Source organism: Exophiala viscosa (genome assembly GCF_022695815.1).
Source record: "Exophiala viscosa unplaced genomic scaffold EDD37scaffold_11, whole genome shotgun sequence".
Lineage (NCBI taxonomy): Eukaryota > Fungi > Ascomycota > Eurotiomycetes > Chaetothyriales > Herpotrichiellaceae > Exophiala > Exophiala viscosa.
The window spans coordinates 441,327-467,811 of record NW_026944363.1 but is presented as its reverse complement, the minus strand read 5'-3'; the positions used below and the strand labels follow the sequence as shown (position 1 = coordinate 467,811).

The window sequence follows — 26,485 nt, the reverse complement described above, 5'->3', positions numbered from 1 at the left end:
TATCTTTGACATTTTTTTGGACTTCACTGCAACCTCCCATCCTCCCATGCACACCACCCAGCCATGCCCGTGAAACCACTTATGTTCAAAGGCGACAAAAAGCCCAAGAAGCGCAAGCACCGCACCGACGACGAGAGGAACAGCAAAGCGCTCGTCCACTCTGACAACGTAGATCAAAGTACCGAAGACGACATCTGGACGACCGCCGATCAGCCCTCCGACCTCTCTGGCCCAACGATTCTAGTCCTACCCACCGCACCACCGACGTGTCTTGCAGCCGATGCACACGGCAATGTATTCGCCTCCCCAATCGAGAACATCGTCGAATCGCACGCCGAGACCGCAGAACCGCATGATGTGAGGCAAGTCTGGGTAACCAGCTCTGTCGCTGGGACGGCTGGGATGATCAACTTGAAGGGCAGCCACGGCGGCTTCCTGTCGTGCGATAGTCTAGGTGTTCTCGGTGCGCGGCGAGAGGCAAGAGGGCCAGAAGAGGGATTCGTGGTGGAAGCATTTGAGAGTGAAGGCAGACAGCGCTGGAGACTACGCACATCAGCATCCAAGCCTGACGAAAGGCGATATCTCAGCGCAACAGTGACCGGAAGTGCGACTGCGAAACACGACGAGGATGATGAAGAGAGCGACACAAGAAAGCAAGTGTCGGTATCATTACGGGGTGACGGCGAAGCAGACGACCCTTCTACACATATCATTATCAAGATGCAGGCGCAGTTCAAGCCGACGGTACAACAGAATAAGGAGACAAAAGCGAAAGAAAAGGTCAGCCGGCATGAGCTCGAGCGCGTTATCGGAAGGAGTCTGGACGACGACGAGGTCAGGAGGCTGAAGCGCGCGAAGAAGGATGGGACGTATCATGAGGAGGTACTTGATGTGAGAGTCAAGGGCAAGCATGATAAATTCGCTAGTAGTTGAGATGCACTGTCGTGGAACTGAAAGAACGCATTCGATCGAGCTGTCAGCAGCATCACCCAAGACAGGAGAATCACATGCAGAGAGGGATGCACGATTTCTGTCCGCATTCACTGCAAGTACGGATGCCGAGTCGAGTCATCACGGACAAGAGACTACCCAGCTCGACATTGCAATGACAGTGTGGGGGGAGCGCCGATAACAGATGGAAGCTCTACAAGCATGATTGACGATGAATGAGATTGCGTCTCATCCATCTCTTCATGATGATGGATAGATGGCTCAAACAGCTCCAGAAAAATCGCTGTCTTCACAAGGTCACTTTTGACATTCAGTCATACTCCTCAGCAGACGCCACGCTATGCAAAACCCAGCTCAGACCACATATCATGATATCCTTTGTCAGTCCAACCTTGGGATGACACGACCGACAATTCGGCGCCCTGGCAGAAAGTTAGCGCCCGTGTTACGCCTCTAGAGAACAAACCAACTTACACAATGGCCTCGAAATGTCAGTCACGCGCGCCTCTTCGGCTTGGTGGCTGTAGTCGCGCGCCTGCTGCCTCGCAAGTTGTTCTCTTCGCCAAGCTCGCCTGGCGGTGGTGCCTTGCACGCGGACATCTGTCGGCACTTCATCCTCATTGTGTACGTGTGATCTTTGTGGGAGGGCACGCAATTCGGCTGCCGTTACATCCACGATTGGCGCCTCAAGTTGCTGGCCGTGGTGATCAACCGTAAGACGTCGGACCCTCCGGTTCAATGCAGCCACTGGCGCAGCAAGTCTTCCATTTTCCGGCGTAGTTCGCCGTCCGGTTCTGCGGAGCAATCTCTCTCTTCTAACCATGAGGTTCGTAACCTGCACAGGGCAGTATCCAGCAGGGAGCACGGATTTCTTGCACATCGGACATAATGAACTGTTTTGTCGGAGAAAAGGGTCAATGCATTCCGGGTGGTAGATGTGTTTGCATGGGAGTTCGCGCACGATGGTGTCACCGTGCACAAAATCGTCGAGACAGATGGGACATGTCGGCTGGTTGAAGATCGCCTTTCGTAGCGGGTTGCCCAATACAGCTGGTTCCTTCTCGCTAGGTTGAATGGATTTCTCTTGATCGATCGCGCCCTTCTCGTTGATCTCGGTACTAGAATATGTGTACTGGGGCATTATATCTAGGACATCTTGCGGTACGTTGAGTCGCTTAATCCCCAAAGCTTCTAGGTCGACCTCGCCGTTGGCGACTCTTCGCTGAAGATGTCGTCTCTGCTTTCGCTGTATTATATGCATGATGATGGACGTGATGAAAACCACGGCCAGAAGGATTGCCAGAACGATAATCAAAAATACCCATAAAGAGGGTATCCCGCTGGTAGTGTCCACATCCAATCTTCCGACCAGCCTGATCAGGTCTGATGAGCTGTAGATCTTGGCCAATTCTGGGCCATAGGGCACTTGAGACAAGTTTCCTGAGTATTGCGCCAATTCCTCAAGGAGGAAAGCGCCCAACATTCCAGGAATGGCATATACAGGATATGGGTTGTCAGACTTCCACTGACCGCCATCCTCGAGGCTCCAGGATGGATCACTGACGGGTGGAGGCTGGTCACTGTCGTTACCAGGATGAAAGAAAATGCCTCCTCGGACGCCGTCAGATTCCATGGCAGACAAGTAAGCTTCCACGCAGGATATTTGTGTCCATGGTGCCAGGCCGATTAGTGGATAGCCGCTCTGGGGGATGTCGGCCAGCGTGGTGACATTTGAAGGTATGAGGGACTTGGTGGAGTTATTACAGGAACTCGAAGAAGAGAGGTCTGGAACATAGAGCAAGCCCTGAATGCTGCCATAGCCATTGGGATTATTGGGCGACAACGTGCGAACCAGGTTGGACGCGCTCAACGCGAAACCATAGGATGTCTTCTGGAGTCAGCCTGCCCATGTTCAAAGTTATGCCCATTCTCTTTCTCACATTTACTATCTGAATGCCCTCGGTAGGATTAAACTGAGTGTCGGTCACAACAGCCGCAATGACGTCGAAATCTTGTGCCGCTAAGACGATGTCAGATGATAGCTGGGACTCATGAGTGTACTCGAACTCACACATTGCTGCTGGTCGATTCTAGCGGAGAATCAATGTGTGTTCAATTAAATCCGGTAGTACGAGCGGGCGAGTACATGGTATGCTGCGGACAGCCGTGGTACCGGAATGGTCGGGTCCTGGTCAGCACCTGCAGCAGCCCATTGTGGCCGTAGAAGAATAGCCTAGGATGAGTATCTCCTAAGTACGGCCAGGAGACTGCGCGACTGAGAACAAATTAGTGAAATAGTGACAGCGGTGATTGTTGTAGAGAGAGAGAGGATCAATGATCTGCGTGATTGCCAGCGGAAGAGCGGCTAACGTCAAGTTTGGAAAGCCAGCCACCCACTGGCACCATCTCCTCCGCTCAATCAAGATGAGCGTCAGTGGCCAAGTTTCAAGGATCCACATCCCCTGTTTTGAGGGGTCGAACTAACCCAATAAAGAGTAGCCGGGCCGGGCATCTTTGCCGAGGATTCACGTGGTTAGGCGCCTATGATGACTTCGAACTGCGCTTCATCAATATCACGGCGCGACCTAGGAGCAGCATCGCCGTCGATATTGTATCTGTCAGGAGTCGAGAAGGGGAGTCGTCCACTGTGCTTCCCGGGCTGAGTGGTGAACTTTCCTCATCTCCTATTTCTCGTCGCCACACGATTTGAGTACCCTCGCGACTCATCGAACGACGAGCCGTCACCTACCATTGCCGACAACACCCCCCATCTTCGCGACTTCACTGCGCAATGCCTCCTCTCGGGAGCGCCAGTAAGAGCAAGGGAAAGAAAGTTGATGCGCGACGTTCACGAAGTCGAAACACAACGCCTAGTTCCGTGTTGAGCGCTGGCGCCGCCCCGTCGGGGCCAACCACGACACCACTTTTGGAATTGGAAACAAAACACCTCATCGTGTCGCCGAAACCAAACTATGGCGAGGTTATCGATTACCTTGAGACGCATGGAACGAAGTTCGAGCCCAAGTCATTGCACGACCTCATTGACCAGTTGAAGCACTTGAGTGATTCTGCGGAGAAACGCGCCGAGTCCTGCGAGAGGGCCATCCGCTTGATCCATGAACAGAAGAAGGAAATAGATTCGGACCACCAAGAGCGTGAACGCCAGGCTGAACAAGCACGTCGTACAAAGGCTCGTAAGGAGGAGTCACAATCCCAAAAGAATCCAAAGGCAAAAAAGCGCAAGGATAGACCGGAGACATTTGACAGCGTTGAGATCAAACGTGAAGGTATGTATTGTCGCATTTACAAGCATCACCTCGCCGCACCTCGTACAGCCATAGCCGCCTTTTGAGTGCCGCTTGGCGAAGCAGGATGCGACTACGATTGCGGCCATTGCCTCGTGGGACCATACACTGACAGGAATTGCAGATGAACCTTCCAAGATCAAGATGCGGTCGACAGGCACTCCTGGACCAGTCGATAGCCCATCTCCGTCCAAGAAAACAAAGCTCAGCCCTGGTACATCATCATTGTCAGAAGTCGCGGATTCTCCGGACGCTGCAGCTGCCAGTGCTCACGCCTCTCCGACAAAGACCGATGTTTCCATGTCTGACGGTGAAGAAAATCGTGTGATACATAGGCAACCTCGGATACCGCAGCAAGGATTCTTTCCTGACCCTCTAGCACCTGATCCTGTCATCTACCACATTCGGGACGTTACGCCTGGAATGTCGGATGAAGAGAGGAAGGAGATTTACGGCGTCACATCTTTTCCAACCAGAGATCTCAAGGACGAAATGGCTGGCACACCACCTGACAAAGACTTCAGCAATGCAAAGCCTACTAACCAGGTCTCTGCCAACACATTCCTTACTTTTGTGGAACCATACGTCCGACCACTGATTGAAGAAGACATGGCTTTCCTCAGAGAACGCGTGAGCAGTAAACCTCAATATCCAGTCAAGCTTACTGACCTGTCTCTAGGGTGATCGTACAACCCCTTTCCTAGCCGTACCGCGTGGCAAGCGTTCATACCAAGAAATCTGGGCCGAAGAAGATGGCACTGTGGTTGTTGATGGTGGCAGTGATAAATTCCCGGGAAACAACCCCAGAGGCAGCATGGAACAAATTAGCGACGACAACCTCGCGACCGACCAGGTCTCAGCTGGACCTTTGGCGAGCCGCTTGCTTTCATTGCTCAAGTTTGAACATCGAACCCCCCTTGCCGATATGAATGGAATCGGCGAAAATGCATTCAATGCGGATGGTAACGATACTATGGATTTGGACGGTCTCATGAACGGTCACGACCCATCTGAAAAGCCCTTGGCACCTGCGGCGGCTATTGCGGACCTAGCGGGATCAAAGGCATCCAACTCGCAGCGTCTAGACTACGTCCAGACCGAAGATCGGATCAAGGGCGAGTTACGGCATCTCGGCTTGCTCGGACAGGATGAGAATCCCGATTATGATGCTCATCACGACGACGATATTAGTGAGCGGCTGCGGCTATTGCAGGCAGAACTCCGTCGAGTTATGATCACCAATGGCGCTCGCAAAGCTCGCCTGCTTGGCTTGGCCAAAGAACGTCTCGCATACCAGGAATACAGCACTATCCACGAAGATCTTGACAGCCAAGTTCAACAAGCCTATCTTAAGCGCACCAGAACTCTTGGAAAGACTAAGAAGGGTGGACCGGGAGCTAAGCCTCGTCCTGGTGGTGCTGGACCAGGTACTGCGCTCAGTCTGAGTCGAGCTCGGGATATTGGCGACAGTGCCAGGATGTTGATGGATAGAAGAAAGCGATGGGAGACTTGTATTGGACCTGTTTTCAAGGATATGAAACATGGCATTCCAGAAAAAGACACGACCATCTGGGAGTCAAAAGTCATGGAGAGTTACGAAAAGGCCGAGCTGGAAGCCCTCGAGGAAGAAGCGGAATGAGTCGAGAACTGCAACATTGGAAGTGTTCGACGATGAACCATCATTGTCTGCGAGACCGTGCGGCAGACACAAAAACCTTGATTAGTCAGCAAGCGACCGCCAACCCACGTGACCTCTGGTTGGCCGTCAAGAATGCTGGATATTGCTGCATCGTGCTACATTGAGAAGATTGGGATGGACCATCAAAGCGCACTCGAAATTCATTGTTGGCTCGACAAAGGCTGCAAGTCTAAGGTGTGGTGACTGAACGTCATGGTGCTGAAAGCATAATGACCTCGAGTTGCTCCGGATGCGGCAACGTTCATTCATTGTATGATACCAAGAACTATTACAAAGTCAATGCAATCCGCCAAATGCTATTAGCAGATCTTCGTTCGTGCATTATGAACGGCATGCTTGTACTTGACCAATGTTGCGTGACGACCGATGCTGACATATTAACATGCCTCAGCAAGGCCTCGACGATTTCCAGGTTGATTGGGAACCATCCCACAAGCAAACGTTCACGACATCGACAAGCGCACGACAAGCAATACCATCCTCTCCCATCAAGCACTTCTTCCAATGGACCGAAATCGATGCACAAGGCAAGGTAAAGCCAATTGGGGCTCGGTTCTGGCATCTCTTCTCCCGCGACATCAGTCTCCCAGATGACCAGGAATGGAGCTTCGAGCGACCTCTCGGCAAGGGCTCATACGGTGCTGCGGCATTGTTCGTTAAAGTCGACGAAACCCAGAAAGTCGTCGATGTAAGCATTTATCTCCCTCTTTTCATGTTTACGTGCAATGCTTGAGATTTTGACCACAGTTAGGAATTCGCATTGAAGGTCGCCGACCTCAACCCAAACTCCCTGGTGCATAAAGCGAAAGTCGACCTCACGCATGAGGCGGCGATTATGGCACAAACCAACGACTGGAAGACAGACAGCATCGTGCGACTACGCCAGTTCAACGTCAGTGGCGACTACGCTCGCTATTACTTCGAATTTTGCCGGTATGAAACCCTCGAGACGCTGCGGCTGAAGTACAAGGCTTGGAACACGTATCTCCCCGAGTTATTCCTCTGGCACGTATTCTCCTCCCTAGCAGAAGGCTGTGCAAGATTTGGGTCCGGACCATTCAAGAACCTCGCATCAAGTCGTTTTGGACAAAGTATGCCTGACGGATACCTTTTGCACAATGACATCAAGACGGAAAACATCCTTCTAGGTTCTAATATGACCAAGGACAGCCAACGCAAATGGTATCCCATTCCCAAGTTCGCGGACTTCGGCCTATCCATCATCACCGCTCCCAACGAGGCATTGCGGAATCAAGCGCGTTTTCTGCAGGTCGGAAGTAGAGCGTGGTATCCACCTGTAAGTTCTCCCCCTGTATAAATACCAGGGTCCTTCGTGTCTCCCATCCTCGTGCTGGCCTTGCACTGATTGATGAAAAGGAACAACGCACCTCCTTCATGCAAGACTACCGAAAATACTACTTCCACCAACCCGGCACGAGCAGCACCATACAGCGCGATCAGCACAAGATCCTCGCACAAGCCAATCTCTGGGCTGTTGGCGCGGTAATGTACTCGATGATAACGATGAACGAGATTGACGACCTTAGCGAGCGCGTCAACGATCTCCTGATGGGTACGCCTTTGGCGCGGCGCACATTTGACGGCACGAACATTATCAAACGGTTCGATCCGGGCGTGACGCGCCAGTATAGTCCGGAACTACTGAGTCTTGTCCAGGCTTGCTTGAGAATACGTCCTCAAGATCGACCAAGCCCACAGACCTTACGTAGGGATGCCGAGCGGGGTCTGTCTCAGTGCCAGGACCGTGAGACCGCTCAGCTGGGCACGGAGGGTCGGCGAGAGCGCCTCATCGTTGCGTGTGGGCCAGGCGAGATGGGCAATCTACCTGACGGAGGCGCAAACTTCGAAAAAGATGAGACGTTCTGGCGCTCATTCGCCGAGCATTTGCTTTGGATTCCGAAGGATTGGGATGTGCCGTGTCCGCCGAACCCCCCAGAGAGCTTGCCTGCGAATCCAAACTGGCCGGACGCGCTGCGTGAGCGGGTACAGGAGAGATGGGCGGCTGCCGTGCAGGAACAGAGAGAGCAGGCACCGACGACTTCTTCGCAGTATACGCATTCCCGAAAGCGGACCGCATCGGCAGCGTTCGAAGAGATTCGACCGCCAAGTGCAGCGGACGGACAAGATGGACCGAGTCGAAAGCGGCAGCAGATACGAAATAAATACCGGAGAGGCTAAGGAGTTAAGGAATTCTCGACCTGCAGCTATGGGGCTCTGACTCTCACCATGGAAACAACTCGAGGAGCACATGTTGACGAAGAACCTATGAGTTGCGCTGTGCACACAATCTTTGATCCATCTATGTGATCTTAGAAGGAGCCCCTCGGCCAAGTAAGAGGGAGTGTCAAGAATGCCACTCAGCATGCCACTCAGCATGCCCCCTTATCTACGTTCTGTGAACCGAGTGCAACTTCTCACTGATCCAGTGATATCCAATCCTGCCTGGCTGAGTTCCATGGTCTTGCGACCAAGTTTCTGTTCAGCACTCCTCCGGACCAATAGCTGCCGTAGACGACCGCCGTCAAGATCCGCTGCAGCACAATCAAACCTTCACTACGCCTGTAAACCAAGGATCCTCTGAATCAACGATGTAGTCAATCCGGTTGATAAATTTCATAAAGGCCATGACCGCTTCACCGCGCTTGTGCTTTGCTCCTATAACAGTCTCAACAGTCTCTCCTGTCAGGTTCTTCACCTGCTGTGCCGCAGAGATAAGCAACTGCCTAGCAATAGCACGGTAGTCTACCATTGAGTCTGGGAGGCCAACGTTGCGAGCACCTCGACTCGTTGCAGATGTGCAGGCCAGAATGGATGCCACCAACTCCAAAGGAGCTCTACGACCTGTGAATGTCTGACCAAGTGAGTCCCGCACAACATCTCGAGTCTCATCACTAATGGCCTGCAACAGCTGTGTCGAATGGTGGTGCATTTGCAAGTAATCGAACGACATGGACACATTCTCTGAATGAAGTGAGCCACGTAGGGTGCGCAGAAGCTCAGAGACACTCGACTTCTGGTCCAGGGGAGACTGATGCTCAAATGGGTTCTGGCCCGACTTTGGTACCAGCATGTGAACTTCCATATTGCGACCCCTGGCAAGCGGTGCCGAAGGCCAGTTTTCAGCCTGCTCCTTGGTCAAAACTGTCGAAGCCCACCTGCTTGCTCCCAAGATCTGTATGACGTCCTGTGGGGCCAGATTCGTGTATTTGTCCTCGCAATACCGGTTGATGAACATGTCGAGTATCGGAATTTGAGATTGTATCTTCCGGTGACCTGTTGCCGACATGACAACATTGTCAGGTCTTCTCCTATTTCTTGCATAATTCGACGCAGAATGGCCTGAGACAGCAAGACTGTAGCGACTGTGGTAATCGATTGCTTCTGTTGGAGGACTTCCAGCAAAGAGGCAGTCCCTGTCTTGCGAGGTCATGAAAAAGATAATGTCCTTCCACTGGTCATACACAAGACCTTCACGGTACAATGCATTGTGGAGGTGTGCGCAGGCAAGTATATGCGGCTGAGAATTGGCCAGTTGAAGAGAAAATTCGCGATATTGTGCTCTCAGAGTGAATACCTTCAAGCCACACAGTATTGGATGTATCTTTAGCATATGATTCTTCTCCACGTTGAGACGCGAGAGCTGTGGCATATGCTCAACACACCGGGCGTGAAAGTCCTCGATAGGATCAAGTCGACCAAGCGTCTCGACGAATTTCAGCAATGCGGTGAATCCCCTATCGATGTCGGTCGGAAGTTTCTGCTGCAAGACCTCTTCCTGGTATTTGAAATTGTCGATGATGGACTTTCCAATCTGTCCGCCCACAACTATGAGAATCTCGTATCCTAGTTCGACCTTCTCACGAAGAATGTGATGGACATCTAGGAAGATCTGAGAAGCAAAGACGAACCAGAGTGGGACTTCACCAGTCTCGCACACTTGGCAGAACCCGCGGGTGAATTCATCATCGCCAGGAATGTCCATCTCTCGCCTCAAAAGCGCCCATATGCTGAGATCTGGGAAAATATCCCCAAGCAGAAAGTGATCTTCTTGGACTCTTTCGCCGAGTGACATTTTCGAGCGGTCGCGTAGAGGTTCATATCTACCATGCTGGCCAGGAGAAGTATAAACTATCGTCTTCTTTCGGTCGGCGACTGAATTCTCCGCGATCGTGCCGACATACCATTGCAGCCGCTCGTATGTTGACCAGAACAGGTCCGTACCCAATCTGCAACCTGCAGCTTCAACCTCTTCGCCGGATAGACACGACGCTATTGAGAGCGCCCGAAGCTGAGCCCAACCAGCACAGTGGAAAGCCTCCAGGAAGAAACCAGGGCCACCATTTGCAGAAAACTCATCCATATCCTCTTCCAAGCGACGCGCCAGCTCCATTGCAGCATTAGCTGTCAAAGCCGCTGTGACGACGTCATACTTGTGAGTCTTGAAGCCGATCCAGGTTTGGTTGACGGTATCTCTCATCTGCTTCAAGTCGCGGAGTAGACAAGCGAAGGCGAAGAAGGACTCATAGCAGTCTGAGACCGTCTCCGTCGTGTACAAAACACTCAGCTCTTGTGGAGGCTGTTTTGTTCTACCTGCAGGTGCTTTATCTTGATTCTCAAGCTCTTCGGCAGGTTCCTCGATATCGAGACACTCGAATAGATTCACAAAGTCAATCTCAGGCTTGCTGTCGGTATTGCAGGAGCCTTGGCCCATTGCATCGGTCTCCGAACGTACAGGCACACCGATTCCCAGTATGTCTCGCACTTGCTCCAGAATGTTGATAAAGTAAGAGTGCTGCAAGTCAGAGCACTGGTCGTCGGCGTTTCGTGGTATTGCTGGGGTTTGTCCATCAATGACGGCTGCGCTAATCCGTTTCCGCAAAGATATAGCTCGCTCCAGCACATTGGCGAATCGCCTAGGATTCTTGATGACCGGTTTCACACATACGGCGACGCGGCGTGCCATAGGTACAAATTCCTTGATCGCCACTGTGTATGTCTGCTTCTTCATGCCATCGTTTTGACCGACAGTGGTGGTAGAGCCCCCATATTCTCGTGCGGCACGTCTTGCCAGTGTTCTTGCCCGCCCCTTCAGCTTTTGAGACTTTTCCGTTGAAGGAGGTGCAGCCTGACGTGAATTGATGACATGGCCGCATTGTTTCGCAGTCGTCGCAAGCCAGGTTGCAAGGTAATCAGCGTCTTGCTTACATCGGCGATAGCTCGTGGTAAGGTATTCAGGAAGCATCTTGGTGATTTGCTCGGCTGGTCTGGTGAGAAATTATTCAAGTGATGTGCTCTGTAGCGGTGTCGCCGCCGGCCCGAGAGGGTGTGGACTCAGACCCAGGCTGTAAGATCGGCATGAAATTGTTGAGAGGTTGGAAACACAAAGCTGACGAAGATAGGTGCAAACCATCAGGAGTAGATACTGGTCAGTCGGTGGAGAAATTCGGCAAAAGATGAGCTGAAAGTGAAGGTGCAGGTGAAGTAGAGCTAACCAGTGAATGATCAGTTGCTCGTAAAGGACATCTTTCCAGGATGTCGGGTACGTACATACAGTACTCCCAACTTGCCCTGCAGTCTTTCACCACCGAAGTCATCTCCAAAACTCCTCAGCTTGGCATATGCACCAATGCACTAAATCCTTGTCGTATTGTGCTCTTCCAGGAGCAGCACATTTGGTCGCCTCAATCCGGACAACTTTAGACCATCGAGTCTGATCATAGTGTCCGTTCAAGGACGTCGTATGATAGAGCGATCGTACCGATGCACTGGATCTCGATCAAGGTGGGTTGAACCCAAAAGTACGCATGGTACTGCCCAAACCTCCAAAGCCCTTGCGGCAGACCTTACGACTGGCGAGCTCATTTGCAAACGCGAGCTTCCGCACCATGTCCCAGTCATCGCTGTGCCAAAGAAGCCCGTACAGGATCCCCGCGATGAATGTGTCACCCGCTCCTATGGGACTGGACGATATCAGCATTCCAAGGTAAGAGATAGGAAGCTGGTGGGCGTACTCAACGACTCCTGGCGATACGGCTGGAAATGCATGCTGAAGATGAAGCTCTTGTTCTTTGATGTCAAAAGCCGCGGATCCGTCCTCACCCCATGTGCAGAATAGGAAAGTCCTGAATAACCGTGTTAGCTACGTGGAATCGTGGTGAACAAACTTACGCTCGTATAGCAACATCTGCTTGTGCTTTCAGGCAAGAAGCAGCGTCCTGATACCCACGTTCAAAGGCCCAGCTCTTGGAGTAGAAGACCACGTCAGCCTCTGCAGCCATCTCCTCCAGACCAATGCGTCCAGGCTTCTCGATCTCCACGCTTATGGTGACATTTGAATAGGCCCGACGAAGGTACTGCATACACTGGAGGGTGACATCCGGGTTCCTACCCTGAAAGTATGTCAGCGTTGGAGCGATGCCAAAGTGATAGTCGTACTTCAAAGTGGTACCAACTGGCTTCTTTTCCGATGTTCCCGACGACGGTTGTGAATTCTGCAAGCGTCATCTCAGGTAAGTCATTATAATTGACGATCGTTCTGCTGTCGATGGAACAACTCTTGATGATGTAGCTGGATGCGGGCTCCGGGCATTGTTCTCGGTGTAGGCAATGCGACAAATCTACGTTGGGACCGAACGACTTCTTGATCTCTTGTACACCCACGGATGAGACTGACGGGAGGACGGAGCAGAGGATGAGTGAGTGATCATTTTTATGATCTGGTTTGGGCAGCTGCTGCAGGACCTCCAATGCATTTGGTACATTGCCCCCACGACGGTGAGCAATGGTGGTGGCTCTGAGTTTCTCGTCCTCGGATGGGTAATACGGTACGCTGTAGGCATTGTCTTAGCCTGTGCCCGGCATGAATCGAAGAGTAGGCAACCTCAAGATGGTGTCCAGATAGCACGCGCCGACACCTACAAGTTTCATACTGGACACATCAGCCCTAAAGACTTCGCGTAGATTGTTGTTATGCGTCGCTGGACAGAATCTGATGAATGAACAGAACGAGGCAGAAGTTGAGGAAGCGCGTTTGTGACGTTTTACGGGTTTGCTCCTTCCAGAAGAGATGCTCTACCGTAGCCGTACGTAGGCACCTAGAGACAACTACCGCTGAATCTCGGTAGAATGATCTTTGACGGCCAGACCCTTTCGTGCCCTCTACGAGGTACTTTCTACCGTTGAGCCCCAGCAGTCTTCGGTCGGAAGCTGACCGAAATGAATTCGCAATCGGAATAATCAACTCCGGCGGTACCACCACCATCCTGTGCGCAACAGTTTGCGGAAATCAAGTGCGACGAAGCGTTATCAGAAAAACGTCCCACGACGCTGTTCGCTGTACGCCGTACGCCGGTTCCCGCTATCTGAGAAGACAGGATCAGCATGGCCTTCGGTAGACTTGAGATAGCAATCATGTTGAATAATAGCTATCTATCATGAGTTGATCAATGGTTCTTCTAGATTCATTGTCCTCTGCGAATAGAGCTCGGAGACTGAAATCATGACCTACTTGGGACTAGATCCGAAGAACTCCAATTTACTACTTCGTCGCCTCTCCACAGTATGACTCCATTGTCAACAGAGTCGCAGTATCGTCTTTGGTGAATTTGGATGTCAATTATCGCAAGTGGTGAATATTTGCTATGGATTTCCCACAGTTCAGTCAATGCCAGTCTTAGCAGTTCTTGAGGTCTGAACATACGATCTTGCAAACATGGGCATTGAAGAAGCCCTTGGAGTTGGCCTTCGAGAGAAGCTGAAAGACGATTTACTAGCTGCCGACGACAAATTCGCCCTTCACGTACCCAAAGTTGAGCTTCACGTCCATATCGAAGGCACCATAACCGCTGAGCTGAGATGGAAGTTCACTCAACGGAATGGAACCAAACTGAGGATCGCCAAAAATGGTCCGGAGCTTAAAAGTCTGGCTGAAGTACAGGCTGCAATGGACTTGCTTCGACCAGATCCCAGTCGCATGGAGAACAATAAAGAAGAGACCTTCCAATTCTTCGAGGCATATTTCGAAGGATTTGAATGTCTCAAAACGAAAGAAGACTATTTTGATCTGGCCATGCATTATTTTGAGCATGCCGCAACGATGAACGTTCGCTACGTCGAAATCTTCTGGGATCCCCAAGGTCACACAACCCGCGGAATCTCCTGGAACGTCATGATGGACGGTTTCAGGGAAGCTTCGAAACAGGCGGAGGAAGAACTAAATGTATGTATGGTCCTTCGACTACCTCCTGGACATGATCTGACGGAAGAATAGGTGAAATCAGCATGGATCATGTGCTTTCTGCGAGATCTCTCCACAGAGTCGGCTATGGAACACTACAAGGCTGCGCTGCCTTATCGCGATATCATTGTGGGAATTGGGCTCGACTCAAACGAAATGGATCGACCGCCCACACTTTTCGAAGAGGTCTTCTCGCTGGCCAGACGTGATGGCTTTAAACTCACAATGCATTGTGACGTCGGCTCACAGAATACACATGAGCATATCAGGCAGGCTGCATGTGTGGTTGCAGGCAAAGGACTCGACCGTATCGACCATGGTCTCAACGCCGCAGAAAAACAGGATTTGATCGACTTGATTTTGAAGCAGGACGTCGGCATGACGATTTGCCCTTGGTCTTACCTACGACACGAAACGTATGTGGAGCTTGGGCCAAAGATTCGTCAACTATACGATGCAGGCATCAAAATATCCATCAACAGCGACGACCCAGCATATATGGAAGATTGCTGGATCTTGCACAACTTCTTACTGGTAAAACACCTGTGCGGCTTCGACGACAAAGATGTTATTGTTCTAGCCAAAAACGCTGTCAACATCTCTTGGGCGAAGTCAGTGGTCAAACAGGATATCCTGGAAGAGATAGACGTGGTTTATGAGAGATTTTACCCAACTCAATAGAAATAGTAAACAAAAGTCTGGTCCTCACCAGCGTTTCCACGAGTGAACTTCTTGAGTTTTGATACGAAAGATACCTCAGATGGCTAGAGTATAAGCTTGCGCTCTGGAAAATTGGCGTCGGAAAGATCATAGAGCCCATCCTCACCTGACCTCCAGACCTGTTCCAAAGCTTCAGCGGCAAGCTTTTGGTGAATACAACCAAGAGCTCGGAAATTCGTATGCAGTTCATTTCGTAGCCAGTTCTGGGTCTGGTACTCCTTGTGGGGTAGAAGTAAGCCAGCCTGGAATAAGGGCCACGATGTCGAGTAGCTCCAGCTTGTTTTGGAGGGAATCCCACGTGCATGATGAAAGATGCTAACGATGAGTTCTGGCGTGTTGAAGATGTGGATGGGCAATTGGAAGAGTCGAATCAGATAGAGCAAGATTCCCAACCTCCATACCTCGACCATATGGTGGCGGGTATCGGAGTCGTTGGTAGACGCATCCCAGTTTCTGACAGCAATGCCGAGTAGTATGGCTTTTTCAACGATATCATGATCTATGTCTTGTGGATTAGACTGTGATTTGTACAACACCGTAACATCGGCGATACATTCGAACAGATCAATGGGGCAGTAGAACACATCAAAGCCCCATTCTCTTCCTGATGGTGTTCTGAACTTGTTCAGGGTAGCCTTGACGTCTTCGGAGGACCAATGCGGCATTCTCGAGCTTGTAGTTGCGCCCATAATGTCAAGCCTGCAACCTTGTTAGTTTGGAGTTTTGCACGATGGCGTAGCAAGATCATCACCATGCTATACGTTGCTCAATGAAACCTCGTTCTGTCCCGTCGGACCCACGCAACTTGATAAAGGTGCTCGCAGCTTTGAGGTGTGTCCCAAATTCGACACAGTCCCCGGAGCATACCTACCACAGCTTTCAGCAAGGGGACCACATACCATACAGCGGTGTAGTTGTTACGTACATCGAGCTGAGCGAGTAGCAGCATACAGGCCAAACATGCTAGGTCTGGCAAGTCACCTTCACTTTTCAACTTCGCTCTCAGGAGTTCGGTCGCTTTTAGTCGCAGATGAAGACTTTGTCTCTTTAAATGGTCGTCTTCCAGCCGATTCGCTAGGTGGCATGCAGCCGAGGCAGCCACTGCACATCTCACCGAAGGAATGCTTCGGGCCATAGGCAGAATATGGCGAATGTCAGGCGTTTCAGCAGGGCCCTGGCCGAGATAGAAGGCTGTACTGATATCACGGGCATCTAAGATATGGTTAGTAAAGCTCATTGACAGTACGTCCGGATGTTTCTTTACAATAATCGACCAATCCTTCCAGACCATCGCGACCTGTTCCCACGACCTCGAGGACGCTCCAATTTTGTCGTCGTAGGATGAAGACATCCTCAAAGTCGATATGATGTGTGCCAGAGCATTCGGAATCTGCGACATAAGCATGATATCCTGGAGGCTCAGCATTCGAAACAATCTTCGCTTCATGATGAGGGTGCTGAGTATCCTTTATTCTACGAGGCCCAGTACGTGTGGTCTTCAGCTCGCCTGGGGTAGGCCGCTCCTGGGCAGCATGCAAGACGTTCTCACGGAAAGGGGTCGTATGTGTCTGCCCAGCCGAAGGTCCTCGGACATTGGCATCGACCCAACGTAAGACATATCCTTCACATTCGACACCCCTCAAGCTGCAATTCGTGCATGTCGGCAGGCTCCGATCACATTTTCTCCCACGACGGCGGCATGTTTTGCAGGCAATTCCGAATAGATTGTTTCGACCCATGTCCCAAAAGGGACAGAATTTCAGTCCCGAAGTGCTCAGTTGGTAGCTTATCAGTCCTTTCGCGGGTGTGTGTCACACACAAGGCTTGGGACACCAAAATCTGGTGAGTACCATTGACGTGGTTCGAACAGTCTCGCTAATTAGAGACAAATCAATGCTGACTAGTTCCGATCTTGTTGAGTTCGCATGAGGTGGTTGATGGAACAGCCGGGCCAATTGTCGAGGTTGACAAAAACCGCTGATAACAGGGACGGACCCCAGATCGAGGTTGCTCCACGTTCTCGTTGGATCTAGTCCGAAACAGGTCACGATTTCAGTCTGTCTGCTCCACGCTGTTAGTAGATGACATGCCAAGCGTAAGAAGGTTCGGACATGAACTTAACCATCGTGTTGGAAAACGGATTTCTGCCGTTGGAGATCTCACACCTTTGTATACTGCGATGATGCCCTGTTATCTCTCTTCCACCGTCTGGGCCGTTCTTATGGTGTATCGGACCTGCCCGGCCTCTCGTCACCAACACGGGAACCCTTCTGACTCTATCATGCCGAGTACTGTCTTATCTGCATACGAAGATGTGCTATCTTAGAAGACTTTCAGACATAAAACGCAAGGCCCGTCCTGGATTATCAGAATCATCTCTCGCGGCATCAAATCATCCCTCGTTACCAACTACTGGCATTTTTCGAGTTGACATCGGATACTTCCATCATCACAATGGCGGAAAAGAACATCGCTGAGACAAAAACCGGGCTTGAGCCTCACCCGGACGAAGAACAGGGGTCTCTGCAAGCAGGCGAGTATGTTGCCCCTGTTCGTGGTAAGGGGGAGCTGGAGGTCATGGCAATGCGTGACCGGATCCCCATCCTGCGAAAGCTTAGAGCTATCGAGGCGTGGCTCGACAACAAGCTCGGTATCGAGACAACAGGCGCGGATCGCATTCCCGAAGATCAGCGTCGGCCTCCAAGCATCTTTAATGTATGTTGAGCACTTGCGGACTCTTCAAAAATACTTACAAGTGCGGCACAGATGATGTTCTTCTGGTTTTCTATGCTGATCTCGCCTGGCACCATAACACTGGGATTATTGGGTCCCATCTATGGATTGTCTGTGAACGATTCGATTATCATCACTGTCTTCGGATCAGCTATCGGCTCTATCGTGCCTGCTTTCACGGCAACGTTATGCGCTCCCACAGGTCTTCGTCAAATCGCCGTGTCCAGATACGCCTTTGGAATATTCGGCTCCAAAGTGTGCGGTCTACTCAACATTATAGTCAATCTTGGCTTTGGCACCATCGCCTGTATCGTCGCAGGCCAACTCATCAGTGCCGTCAGCGGAGGCAAAGTCACAATCGCAGTTGGAATCATCATCCTCAGCGTCACGGCCTATGTTATCTCCTTCTTAGGTTTTCGCATTATTCACCGATACGAACAGGTGGCCTGGATCTTTATCCTAATTTTGATGTGCGTCGAGTACGGGCAATCAGCCAAATACTATTCGCCCACACCAGCCCTCTCATACAGTTCCGGAGAAACCAGGACCGGTGCAGCATTGAGCTACTTTGCTCTGATATTTGGTACAGCAGCCGCCTGGTGTTCCATGTCGGGTGATTACTACGTCCACTATCCTGCAGATATCAGCAGGTGGCTCGTTTTCTGGCTGACTTGGGTTGGCTTGACGGTTCCCACAATCTTCGTCATTGTCCTCGGAAATCTCTATGGAGGGATTATACTCACCAATCAGGCCATGGCGGATACCTACGACGATGGAGGTATAGGAGCACTGATTTTGGCGACGATGTCGCCTTCTGGATGGAGCAAGTTTGTCTGCATCGTATACACACTGTCAATGGGTAAGTTGTCAATCTCGAGGAGACTTTATCAGATGCTGATTTACTCACAGTGGCTAACCTGACTGCCATCTACTATTCTTCGTCCTTGTCAATTCAACTATGGGGGAAGTACTTCATGGCAGTTCCACGATTTGTGTGGAACAGTCTCCTCGCTGCAATCAGTCTGGCACTGGCTTGGGGAGGAAGAGAGCATCTGGTAGATATTCTGACCGATTTCCTGTCCCTACTTGGATACTGGACAATTTGCTTTGGCTCTATCCTTGCATTCGAGAACTTCTGGTTCCGCCCTCGTAATGGTGGCTACGATCTCGCTGGGTGGCAGGACTACGACCGGATGCCATTGGGTATTGCAGCCTGCGTGAGTCTGGCTCTCGGCATCGGTGTCAGCTTCCTGGGCATGGACCAGACTTGGGTAAGTCATTCCACTGGGCTTCTGTCTTTCGACTTTCATTGCGTTGTTGCTGACCAGACCAAAACAGTACGTTGGGCCGGCAGCTAAAGCAATTGGAGACTATGGCGGCGATCTTGGGAACTATATCACACTGGTTGCTGTTTGTCTGGCTTACCCTGTTCTCCGACACTTTGAGATCAAGCTCACAGGACGATGAACGGTGCAGAGATGCTTCCTCTAATGGTGTCTCTCGGCAGAATTGCAATGACGATGCTATAGGTGTTCAAGAAAGAAGGCTCGAGAAAGGAGATTCAAGGTATGACGTTAAGTATATTTCAATAAGCTCAAGGGTTCAGTGGACTTAGAGCTTGCAATTCAAATCCAAGGTCAAGATAGCCAGACAAGATCCTATACAGAGTACGACAAATCAGATCTATCAATGATTGTAGACGATCAAATGATGCTTGTATACCGTATGTATGAAATAATTCAGTGAGTCTCACACTTCGTTCTAGACCACCACTGGCCCGTCCATACACAGCAGAGAACGTTTCAATAGTGGCAGCGTGAGTCTTAAGCGTGGCCAGCCATGTATAGGATACAAGGCAATATGACTGAATGATTGTACAGCCGATCCACTGGCATAGACTCCCTTAGGGACGTTGTAGATCTCGGCCCATAGCCGACTGAGCAGCTCTTGCACCAGGATGAGAGCGTTTCGGACACGGGCTTCGGCGAAGGCCGACTACTCGACTGATGAACATGCCTTCTTGGGTATCGAGACAGATGAAAGTGGGTCCTATCGAGCGACCCTGACTATCAAGGGTTTCAGAACGGTCTACAATGCGGTGTAGATAACATGGTCTCGGCCTTTGTATGACATAGCTAGCTAAGTCACACTCTTTGATGGTAACGTGACTCATAATATAAGGGTCTGTACGAAAGGGAAGAGTATTACTCAGAACAAAAGCCAGTTCTCTTCCAACAGAGGACATTTGCCTTATAGGATACCATGTTTGAGGCAACAATGGAAGAGAACACGGCAAAGCCTCCAATCGCTGGGTCAACGCCAGTCGCACTACGGGACACAGAGTCAACATCTTTACTTTGGAAACCAGGATCAACGGAAGAAGCAACGACATGGAAAACTGAGGCGAAAGTCCTGGGAAGATACTCTATCTCGCTCATCGTAGCCAACCTGCTGCAATTTTCCCTCAACATGTCGAGTATGCTCATCATCAGTCCACGTGGAAAGGTTGAATTTGGGGCGGTCAGCGTTGCCACCACGACCGCGAATATTACAGGCTTCATGATCTTCCAAGGTCTCTGTACAAGTCTGGACACTCTTTGCGCTCAAGCCTGGGGATCTGGCAATCCCGAGCTGAAGCAGCTGCACGTTCAGAGAATGATCGTGGTCCTGGGTGCTGTTGGTTCGCTGGTAGCCATACTCTGGTTCTATGCCAATTACCTGTTCTCTCTTATCCTTCCGGATCCGACGACATATATGCTTGCTGGATTATATCTAAAAATTCTCATCTGTGCGATTCCTGGGTATGTGGTATTCGAAGCTGGAAAGAGAGTCTTGACGGCGGAAGGTATTTTCTTCCCGGTAACGGTTATTCTTTGCGCGGGTGCTTGTACAAATGCATTCCTGGGCTGGTTACTCGTTTGGGTATGTGGTATATACCTGTCCAGCAAGCTTCGGAAGCTGACAACACTTAGCGTTGCGACTTCGGGTTCATCGGCGGCCCCATAGCTGTCGCAACAACATGGACTATAATGCCAGTGTATCTCTGGGCGTACCTGAGACTGGCTGGAAGAGGAGGACTGTGGCCCTGCGTGACTTCTAGAGGTCTGAGAGGCTGGAGTCCCATGTTAAAATTGGCTCTACCAGGACTCGTCATGGTGGAAGCCGAATACCTCGCCTTCGAGATTCTTGTGATTGCATCCGCTCAATTGTCAACAGAAGATCTCGCAGCACAAACAATTCTGGCTGCCCTGAACTCGGCATTCTGGCAAATCCCCTTTTCCATCAGTATTGCGGGAACGACCATGATCGCCCAACACATCGGCGCCGGATCAGCCCGATTGGCAAAGATCAGTGCGCTTGTCGTCTTTGTCTCGGCTTTGCTCTGTTCTGCCACCAACAGCATACTATTCTTCTCCTTCCGTGCCTTTTGGCCCAGGATCTTCACCAATGATCCGGATGTTGTTGTACTCGTCGTGAATACGCTCCCTCTTGTTGCTGCTATGCAACTAGTTGATGGACTTGTGGCGTGCTGTAATGGCATCTTGCGAGGATGCGGTAGGCAATCAGTCGGTGGCTGGGTGAACCTGTCGTGCTACTACGTTGTAGCACTGCCACTATCTTTTTGGACGACATTTGGTCTACACTGGGGCTTGAAGGGGCTATGGGCTGGTGTGACTTTCGCTTTGGTGCTTGTCACCTTCGCCGAGCTCATGTTTCTTTCCAGGGCGGATTGGCAAAAGAGTGTTGAAGACGCAGAGTGGAGGAACTCCCGTCCGCTAAATCAAGAGCCATGAGAAGATAGTGTATGGAACTCATTTTCTTTCCTTGCACGATGACGAGTATGGCCTGGAGATGAAAGTCGAAGTGAAGTCACTGGAGAAACATTTGCACAAACTTGACACAAAGTCTTTGGCATGAGACTCAAGAGGTGTATGTGCACTAACCAGACCTAAAAGTACAAGTGTTTGTCATGTTTGCTCGTTGAGCATGACAGATTATAGATCGGGAAATGCGCTGCTCAATTTGGAGCTGCCTAACTTAGAGCACGTACCCAAAATTTATCGAGCAGGTTGTGTTACCTTCAGCACCCATGCGTTTTCAGTGTTAACGCACGAACTGCGTAGTTGTTCAATCAAACTTTCTGGAACCTGGTATATTGCACGATGGAACTTTGTCTTTCAAAGTCAAGTCACGAAAGACGATGTCTAAATGTGACTTGCACCTGGGTCTAGATTGAAAGACTTTCGAAAATTCAGCAGGGTGTGATAAGAGATCTGGAAGGTTGCTCTCCATCACATCATCGATGGGTCTTTTTCCTACTTGACATTCAAGCGCTATGATTTTGATCTATGTTACGCAGGCTTACGTTCTAGACCATCCAAACCTACTGTGGACTGTAACCGTACCCTGGTCGTACAATGCTTCTTCCAGCAGATATATCTAGGGTGTAAGACATATCCGCGCTGTCTGTGCTAACTTGTCCTTCTTCTCCTCTAGCTGCAGACAGTACTTTCAACATGAATTCCTCATCAGTAAGCTACACTGACCATGGCTCGCCGGAAGATGGACGTTTCGCATCCCATGGGCTTCCTATCTATGCGCATATACCGCCCTACCATTGAGTCCTTTTCGTCTCTCTACCACTTTTATGGCCGCTTTTGACAGCTATCCTGAGAGCCGCGAAAGAGCCGACATCCAACATACCTGGACCTTTCATTGGGAGATTCTCCCGTCTGCTGTGGCTTTACACCACTGTATGTCACAAATTCCATACGGCGAACATGTCTTGGCACGACCGTTACGGTCCCATTGTCCGTCTTGCTCCGGGAGTATGTTCGATATCAAGTCCCGATAGAACAGTGTACAGTGAGCAGACCCGATGTACCAAAAGTGATTTCTACAGCGCTTTCGGACCACCTGGCAGATCAACACTATTCGCCGAGTCTGACATGAAGAAACATCGCCGCGAAAGAAAATCTCTGGCGCCACTATTTTCAACAACAGCTATTGTGGAGAAATACAGTGGAGGTATAGATGACTGTAACAAGCTCTTCCTACAACAGCTGGATCGATATGACGACAAGATCATTGACATGAAACATTGGCTCGAATGCTGGGCAGGCGATATTGGCAGCCAAGTCACATTCGGCAAACGAATTGGATTTCTTGACGAAAGAGAAGATGTCGGCCACTTGCTGCGTGCAAAAGCGTCCGTGCTTCGGTATGGAAGCATCGTTGGAATTTACCCGAGAATCCACCCATACGTACATGCCCTCATGGCATGGTGGAGAGGCAGTAAGCCTATATGGCTGGCCTATGTTCTTGAATTTACAAAGTCACGCATGGCAGAGCTTCAATACCAAAAGCACGACCTTGATGGAAGCAACAAAGATTCGACAACTGGTTGTCTGTTAGGAGGAATGCTTGCCGTCCATGAGAAGGTTTCGGATCATGCTTCAATTGGTGGCATGCGGACAGATCCTCTGGTTTTTGTTTTTGCTGGTTTGGGCGGGCTGGCTACAACAATGTCCACCACTCTTTTCTACCTCTATCAACATCCACAATGCTTAAGTAAGCTCCGACAAGAAATGGATACCGCAGGTCGGGAAGGACACTCAGGCATCAAATCCGCGTCACATCAACTCTTTACTTACAAGCATGGAATCAACATGCCCTATCTAGATGCCGTCATCAAAGAAAGTGCTCGGATATCGCCACCGAACGGAGCTCCTCTCTGGAGGGTCCTGCCAGAGGAAGGAGCAATTGTCCATGGGCACTTTCTACCTGGCGGATCGGTAGTCGGCAGCAATCTCTGGGTTGCACATTACAACAAAAACGTGTATGGCGCCGACGTTCAAGACTTTCGGCCAGAACGATGGATCCAGCCACCTGGAGAGGCCTTGTCACATATGAACCAGAATTTGATGATGGTAAGTGCTGCCAGTTTCGCTCATCAATACTGCCAATCATGTTAATGCACTCACAGTTTGGTCTGGGGCCACGTACTTGTTTAGGCAAGAACCTTGCGTGTCTGGAGGTCTCAAAGCTCCTCTCGGTAGTGGTACGACGTTTTGACTTACAACCGATACATCCAACCTTGGAGATCGAGTCAGATTTCGTTGCTAAAGCAAGAAACCATGAGGTGCTGGTTTCAAGGATTGCGGAAAAGCTTCGGACCAGTTGCGAATGATTTCTGCCAGCGTCCCGATGCAACAGCTGAGGAGCAGATATGTGGCGCTCGGCCACTCACTGGTGGTGACGCCTGAATACAGTGGATGCGACGACTACCGAGAAACACAAACAGGTCCCAGGAGAGATTGCCTTATCCTCGGGATGTGCCGAGAAGTTTCGCTGCATATGAAAGGCTCGGTGCAGATAATGAGGCTGCATGTGGGAACCATCTCGCCATGAAGGCAACTCGGATTTCGTATGGCTAAAGCATGACACATCAATACTCGAATGTTCACGCAGTCGGTGTGGGCGACGCACCTATTCTGTTTCACTCATCTGGTACGACTCGATTGCTTTCGCGCTGCTGATGCCCAATTCGGTCGGAGGCGGAAAGAGACCGGTCTCGCACGGTCAATTGGCCGATCCAAGGCAAGTTAGAACGACTGGTTTGCTGCAGTCCATGAATAATCAGCAACGGACAAGTGCCGAGTGGATAGTTGCTGGAAATCAACAAGACTATGGCACGAGATGTCGGTTCTTGACTTGGCGTCCTGTGTGAGATGACCTCATTCTCCTCCTCAAAGTGCGGAGAAGTCGAATCTGGGGTAAGACAGGGACCACTGAGGACGTGTTGTGTTCTGCAATCTGACGGAGTGGCCCAACCCTTTTTGGGCCAGGCCATGCGAGGTGAACTATATATACTCCGCTCTTCATGCCCTCGATTATTCTACCTCTCAGCCGCCGGTGACCCTCGGTACCATGCCAGAAATGTTCTCCTCTCTCATCTTCCTCATCAGCCTTGCGCTCGAAACCCACGCCCAGACCTCGGTGCCTGACCAAGCACTTGTGATCGATCAGAAGAGCTTCAATGCATTGCCTACAGTTCCACCGCCGTCACAAGCTAACGTCACTACAGCAAGTCTCGACCAACAACACATTCAACTTTGGCTGACAACTGCAGATCTTCGTACCTCCAGGCATCACTCTGGATGAGGCTCTAGCCAAACCATTCCACATCTACGACGATGCGTTCTATGACATTATAGGTTCAAATCCTACCTTGACTGTGATCGCCAGTCAAGGAATCGATCCGCTTTACCATGAGGCTGTCACCTGGTAAGACTGCACCTTTCCACATCAAGTGAAGGATCTCTTAAGAAAATTCCTAGGTATCCTCCGACCGACGAAGTATTTTTCGTGCAGAATGCCGGTGCTATGGCGGCAGGAACTGGACTGAACAAGTCCAGTGTGATCCTGAAGATCGCTCTGTCTCAAGCAGCTGCTGTCTCGACACAACGGAATGCAAGTGGTCAAGTGAACGTGACCGTGGTCAACGCTAATCCTCCCGTCATCAACCCCAATGGTCTGGCATTGAACGTCTTTATCTAGCACGAAATGGCTGATTGTCTGTCAGGTATGACCAACTATCGGGGTCAGTTGGCCGTCCCCGGTGAGGGTCAGGGCAATGGTACAGGGCCGGCACTCTATGCGGTCAACCCCGTAGAGCCATATAACACCACTAGTATGCTTGTTCTGACAGAACGTGGATGTATGCTGATGAGATTTTAGTTCTTGTCAACAATTACTTCGGTCGCCAGTTCAACTCTCTCAATGATGTCTCAGTCAACCCTCGCAACGGCGACGTCTATTTCACCGACACACTGTACGGCTATCTGCAAGATTTCCGACCCTCGCCCGAGCTGCCCAACCAAGTCTACCGTTACAATCCCTCTACTGGTGCTGTGACAGTTGTAGCCGATGGGTTTGATCTACCTAATGGTACATACCATTGCTTCAATCCTCCCATCTTCCTTACTCACCTCTCCAGGCATCACATTCTCACCTAATGGCTCATACGCCTATGTGACTGACACAGGTGCCAACATTGGCTTCTTCGGTTACAATATGACAGCGCCGGCATCGATGTAAGAGCACCTGGCGTTCCCTTGTAGTTGTACCGACATGCTAATATTGTGCCCAGCTATCGCTTCACAGTCGAACCAGATGGCACATTCAGTAACCGCAAGCTCTTCACGTACGCATCGCCGGGAATTCCAGATGGCATTCACTGCGATACCAATGGGAACGTGTACTCTGGCGTTGGCGACGGCGTTCACGTTTGGAATCCATCCGGCACTCTTCTCGGCAAGATATTCTTGGGTACAACATCGGCCAACTTCAACTTTGCAGGCAAAGGTCGAATGGTCATCTGTGCGGAGACACAACTCTATTATGCGACTTTGGCTGCAGAGGGATACGTCGCTCCGGGCCAGTTACCACCGTCGTGAGGCACCCTCACGCTTTCAGTCGCCTGGGACAAAAGTCCGCGAGGATGAATCATGCGAGCGCCTGGAAAGGCTTCTGTTCGTAGGCGTTTATGAAGTAGCGTTCGGCGGAGACTTTGGCGGCCTGCACGTTGCTGGAAGCGGCAGATAGTGTGAAAGTATGGAGGCATACTGCAACAAAAGCGAGTTTTCCTGACGTCCCTTTCGCAAAGCCTCAACGTCAACTTTCGTGTCATTGTCCACAGTCACTCAACTTCGCCTCCTGGCAGAGTCTCCTATCGACAAGCTTAAAGTGTTCGTAGTGCTACTGAAAAGGGGTCGCTAGCATGTTCAGCCTCGTGACAACGAATTAGCAGCGTCATTC

At 50.7% G+C, this 26,485-nt stretch overlaps 12 protein-coding genes across 12 annotated transcripts; 8 read left to right on the top strand and 4 right to left on the bottom strand.

The window, feature by feature from the left end:
- Positions 1–63: 63 nt before the first annotated feature.
- Positions 64–1,264, top strand: EDD37DRAFT_673694 (FRG1-like family-domain-containing protein; the record flags this gene model as incomplete). The annotated part of the gene is made up of 1 exon (XM_062819485.1): positions 64–1,264. The coding sequence occupies one exon, from the start codon at positions 64–66 to the stop codon at positions 931–933; it is 870 nt and encodes a 289-aa protein (XP_062666822.1). The 3' UTR covers positions 934–1,264.
- On the bottom strand, positions 1,233–3,183 carry EDD37DRAFT_138664 (uncharacterized protein). The gene is made up of 5 exons (XM_062809521.1): positions 3,098–3,183; positions 3,023–3,041; positions 2,892–2,971; positions 1,426–2,839; positions 1,233–1,373 (listed from the first exon to the last, which is right to left on the bottom strand). The coding sequence occupies exons 2-5, from the start codon at positions 3,024–3,026 to the stop codon at positions 1,333–1,335; spliced, it is 1,539 nt and encodes a 512-aa protein (XP_062666821.1). The 5' UTR covers positions 3,027–3,041; positions 3,098–3,183; the 3' UTR covers positions 1,233–1,332.
- Positions 3,184–3,742: 559 nt separating this feature from the next.
- On the top strand, positions 3,743–5,895 carry EDD37DRAFT_612392 (transcriptional adapter 3; the record flags this gene model as incomplete). The annotated part of the gene is made up of 3 exons (XM_062815352.1): positions 3,743–4,238; positions 4,381–4,886; positions 4,936–5,895. 3 exons carry the CDS (start codon positions 3,743–3,745, stop codon positions 5,893–5,895), a joined length of 1,962 nt encoding a protein of 653 aa, XP_062666820.1.
- Positions 5,896–6,337: 442 nt separating this feature from the next.
- EDD37DRAFT_653243 (kinase-like domain-containing protein) lies at positions 6,338–8,154 on the top strand (the record flags this gene model as incomplete). The annotated part of the gene is made up of 3 exons (XM_062818540.1): positions 6,338–6,643; positions 6,707–7,252; positions 7,333–8,154. The coding sequence occupies 3 exons, from the start codon at positions 6,338–6,340 to the stop codon at positions 8,152–8,154; spliced, it is 1,674 nt and encodes a 557-aa protein (XP_062666819.1).
- A 182-nt stretch (positions 8,155–8,336) lies between these two features.
- Positions 8,337–11,598, bottom strand: EDD37DRAFT_138490 (uncharacterized protein). The gene is made up of 2 exons (XM_062809518.1): positions 11,524–11,598; positions 8,337–11,463 (listed from the first exon to the last, which is right to left on the bottom strand). Exon 2 carries the CDS (start codon positions 11,216–11,218, stop codon positions 8,519–8,521), a length of 2,700 nt encoding a protein of 899 aa, XP_062666818.1. The 5' UTR covers positions 11,219–11,463; positions 11,524–11,598; the 3' UTR covers positions 8,337–8,518.
- Positions 11,599–11,661: 63 nt separating this feature from the next.
- EDD37DRAFT_138513 (pfkB family kinase) lies at positions 11,662–12,980 on the bottom strand. Its single transcript, XM_062809519.1, has 5 exons — positions 12,857–12,980; positions 12,412–12,805; positions 12,145–12,365; positions 11,988–12,098; positions 11,662–11,936 (listed from the first exon to the last, which is right to left on the bottom strand). The coding sequence occupies exons 1-5, from the start codon at positions 12,901–12,903 to the stop codon at positions 11,753–11,755; spliced, it is 957 nt and encodes a 318-aa protein (XP_062666817.1). The 5' UTR covers positions 12,904–12,980; the 3' UTR covers positions 11,662–11,752.
- A 572-nt stretch (positions 12,981–13,552) lies between these two features.
- On the top strand, positions 13,553–14,936 carry EDD37DRAFT_595166 (putative adenosine deaminase). Its single transcript, XM_062814571.1, has 2 exons — positions 13,553–14,194; positions 14,246–14,936. Exons 1-2 carry the CDS (start codon positions 13,688–13,690, stop codon positions 14,891–14,893), a joined length of 1,155 nt encoding a protein of 384 aa, XP_062666816.1. The 5' UTR covers positions 13,553–13,687; the 3' UTR covers positions 14,894–14,936.
- Positions 14,937–14,976: 40 nt separating this feature from the next.
- EDD37DRAFT_697246 (fungal-specific transcription factor domain-containing protein) lies at positions 14,977–16,998 on the bottom strand (the record flags this gene model as incomplete). Its single annotated transcript, XM_062820151.1, has 4 exons — positions 16,197–16,998; positions 15,858–16,144; positions 15,684–15,799; positions 14,977–15,631 (listed from the first exon to the last, which is right to left on the bottom strand). The coding sequence occupies exons 1-4, from the start codon at positions 16,669–16,671 to the stop codon at positions 14,977–14,979; spliced, it is 1,533 nt and encodes a 510-aa protein (XP_062666815.1). The 5' UTR covers positions 16,672–16,998.
- A 96-nt stretch (positions 16,999–17,094) lies between these two features.
- EDD37DRAFT_639312 (permease for cytosine/purines, uracil, thiamine, allantoin-domain-containing protein) lies at positions 17,095–19,364 on the top strand. The gene is made up of 4 exons (XM_062817162.1): positions 17,095–17,647; positions 17,699–18,524; positions 18,575–18,936; positions 19,004–19,364. The coding sequence occupies exons 1-4, from the start codon at positions 17,387–17,389 to the stop codon at positions 19,130–19,132; spliced, it is 1,578 nt and encodes a 525-aa protein (XP_062666814.1). The 5' UTR covers positions 17,095–17,386; the 3' UTR covers positions 19,133–19,364.
- A 613-nt stretch (positions 19,365–19,977) lies between these two features.
- On the top strand, positions 19,978–21,571 carry EDD37DRAFT_639309 (mate-domain-containing protein). Its single transcript, XM_062817161.1, has 2 exons — positions 19,978–20,587; positions 20,638–21,571. The coding sequence occupies exons 1-2, from the start codon at positions 20,135–20,137 to the stop codon at positions 21,457–21,459; spliced, it is 1,275 nt and encodes a 424-aa protein (XP_062666813.1). The 5' UTR covers positions 19,978–20,134; the 3' UTR covers positions 21,460–21,571.
- A 631-nt stretch (positions 21,572–22,202) lies between these two features.
- Positions 22,203–24,010, top strand: EDD37DRAFT_138326 (cytochrome P450). The gene is made up of 2 exons (XM_062809516.1): positions 22,203–23,595; positions 23,652–24,010. Exons 1-2 carry the CDS (start codon positions 22,447–22,449, stop codon positions 23,853–23,855), a joined length of 1,353 nt encoding a protein of 450 aa, XP_062666812.1. The 5' UTR covers positions 22,203–22,446; the 3' UTR covers positions 23,856–24,010.
- A 544-nt stretch (positions 24,011–24,554) lies between these two features.
- Positions 24,555–26,429, top strand: EDD37DRAFT_138323 (gluconolactonase). Its single transcript, XM_062809515.1, has 7 exons — positions 24,555–24,751; positions 24,798–24,952; positions 25,006–25,199; positions 25,251–25,358; positions 25,406–25,615; positions 25,665–25,761; positions 25,818–26,429. The coding sequence occupies exons 1-7, from the start codon at positions 24,596–24,598 to the stop codon at positions 26,122–26,124; spliced, it is 1,227 nt and encodes a 408-aa protein (XP_062666811.1). The 5' UTR covers positions 24,555–24,595; the 3' UTR covers positions 26,125–26,429.
- Positions 26,430–26,485: the final 56 nt, after the last annotated feature.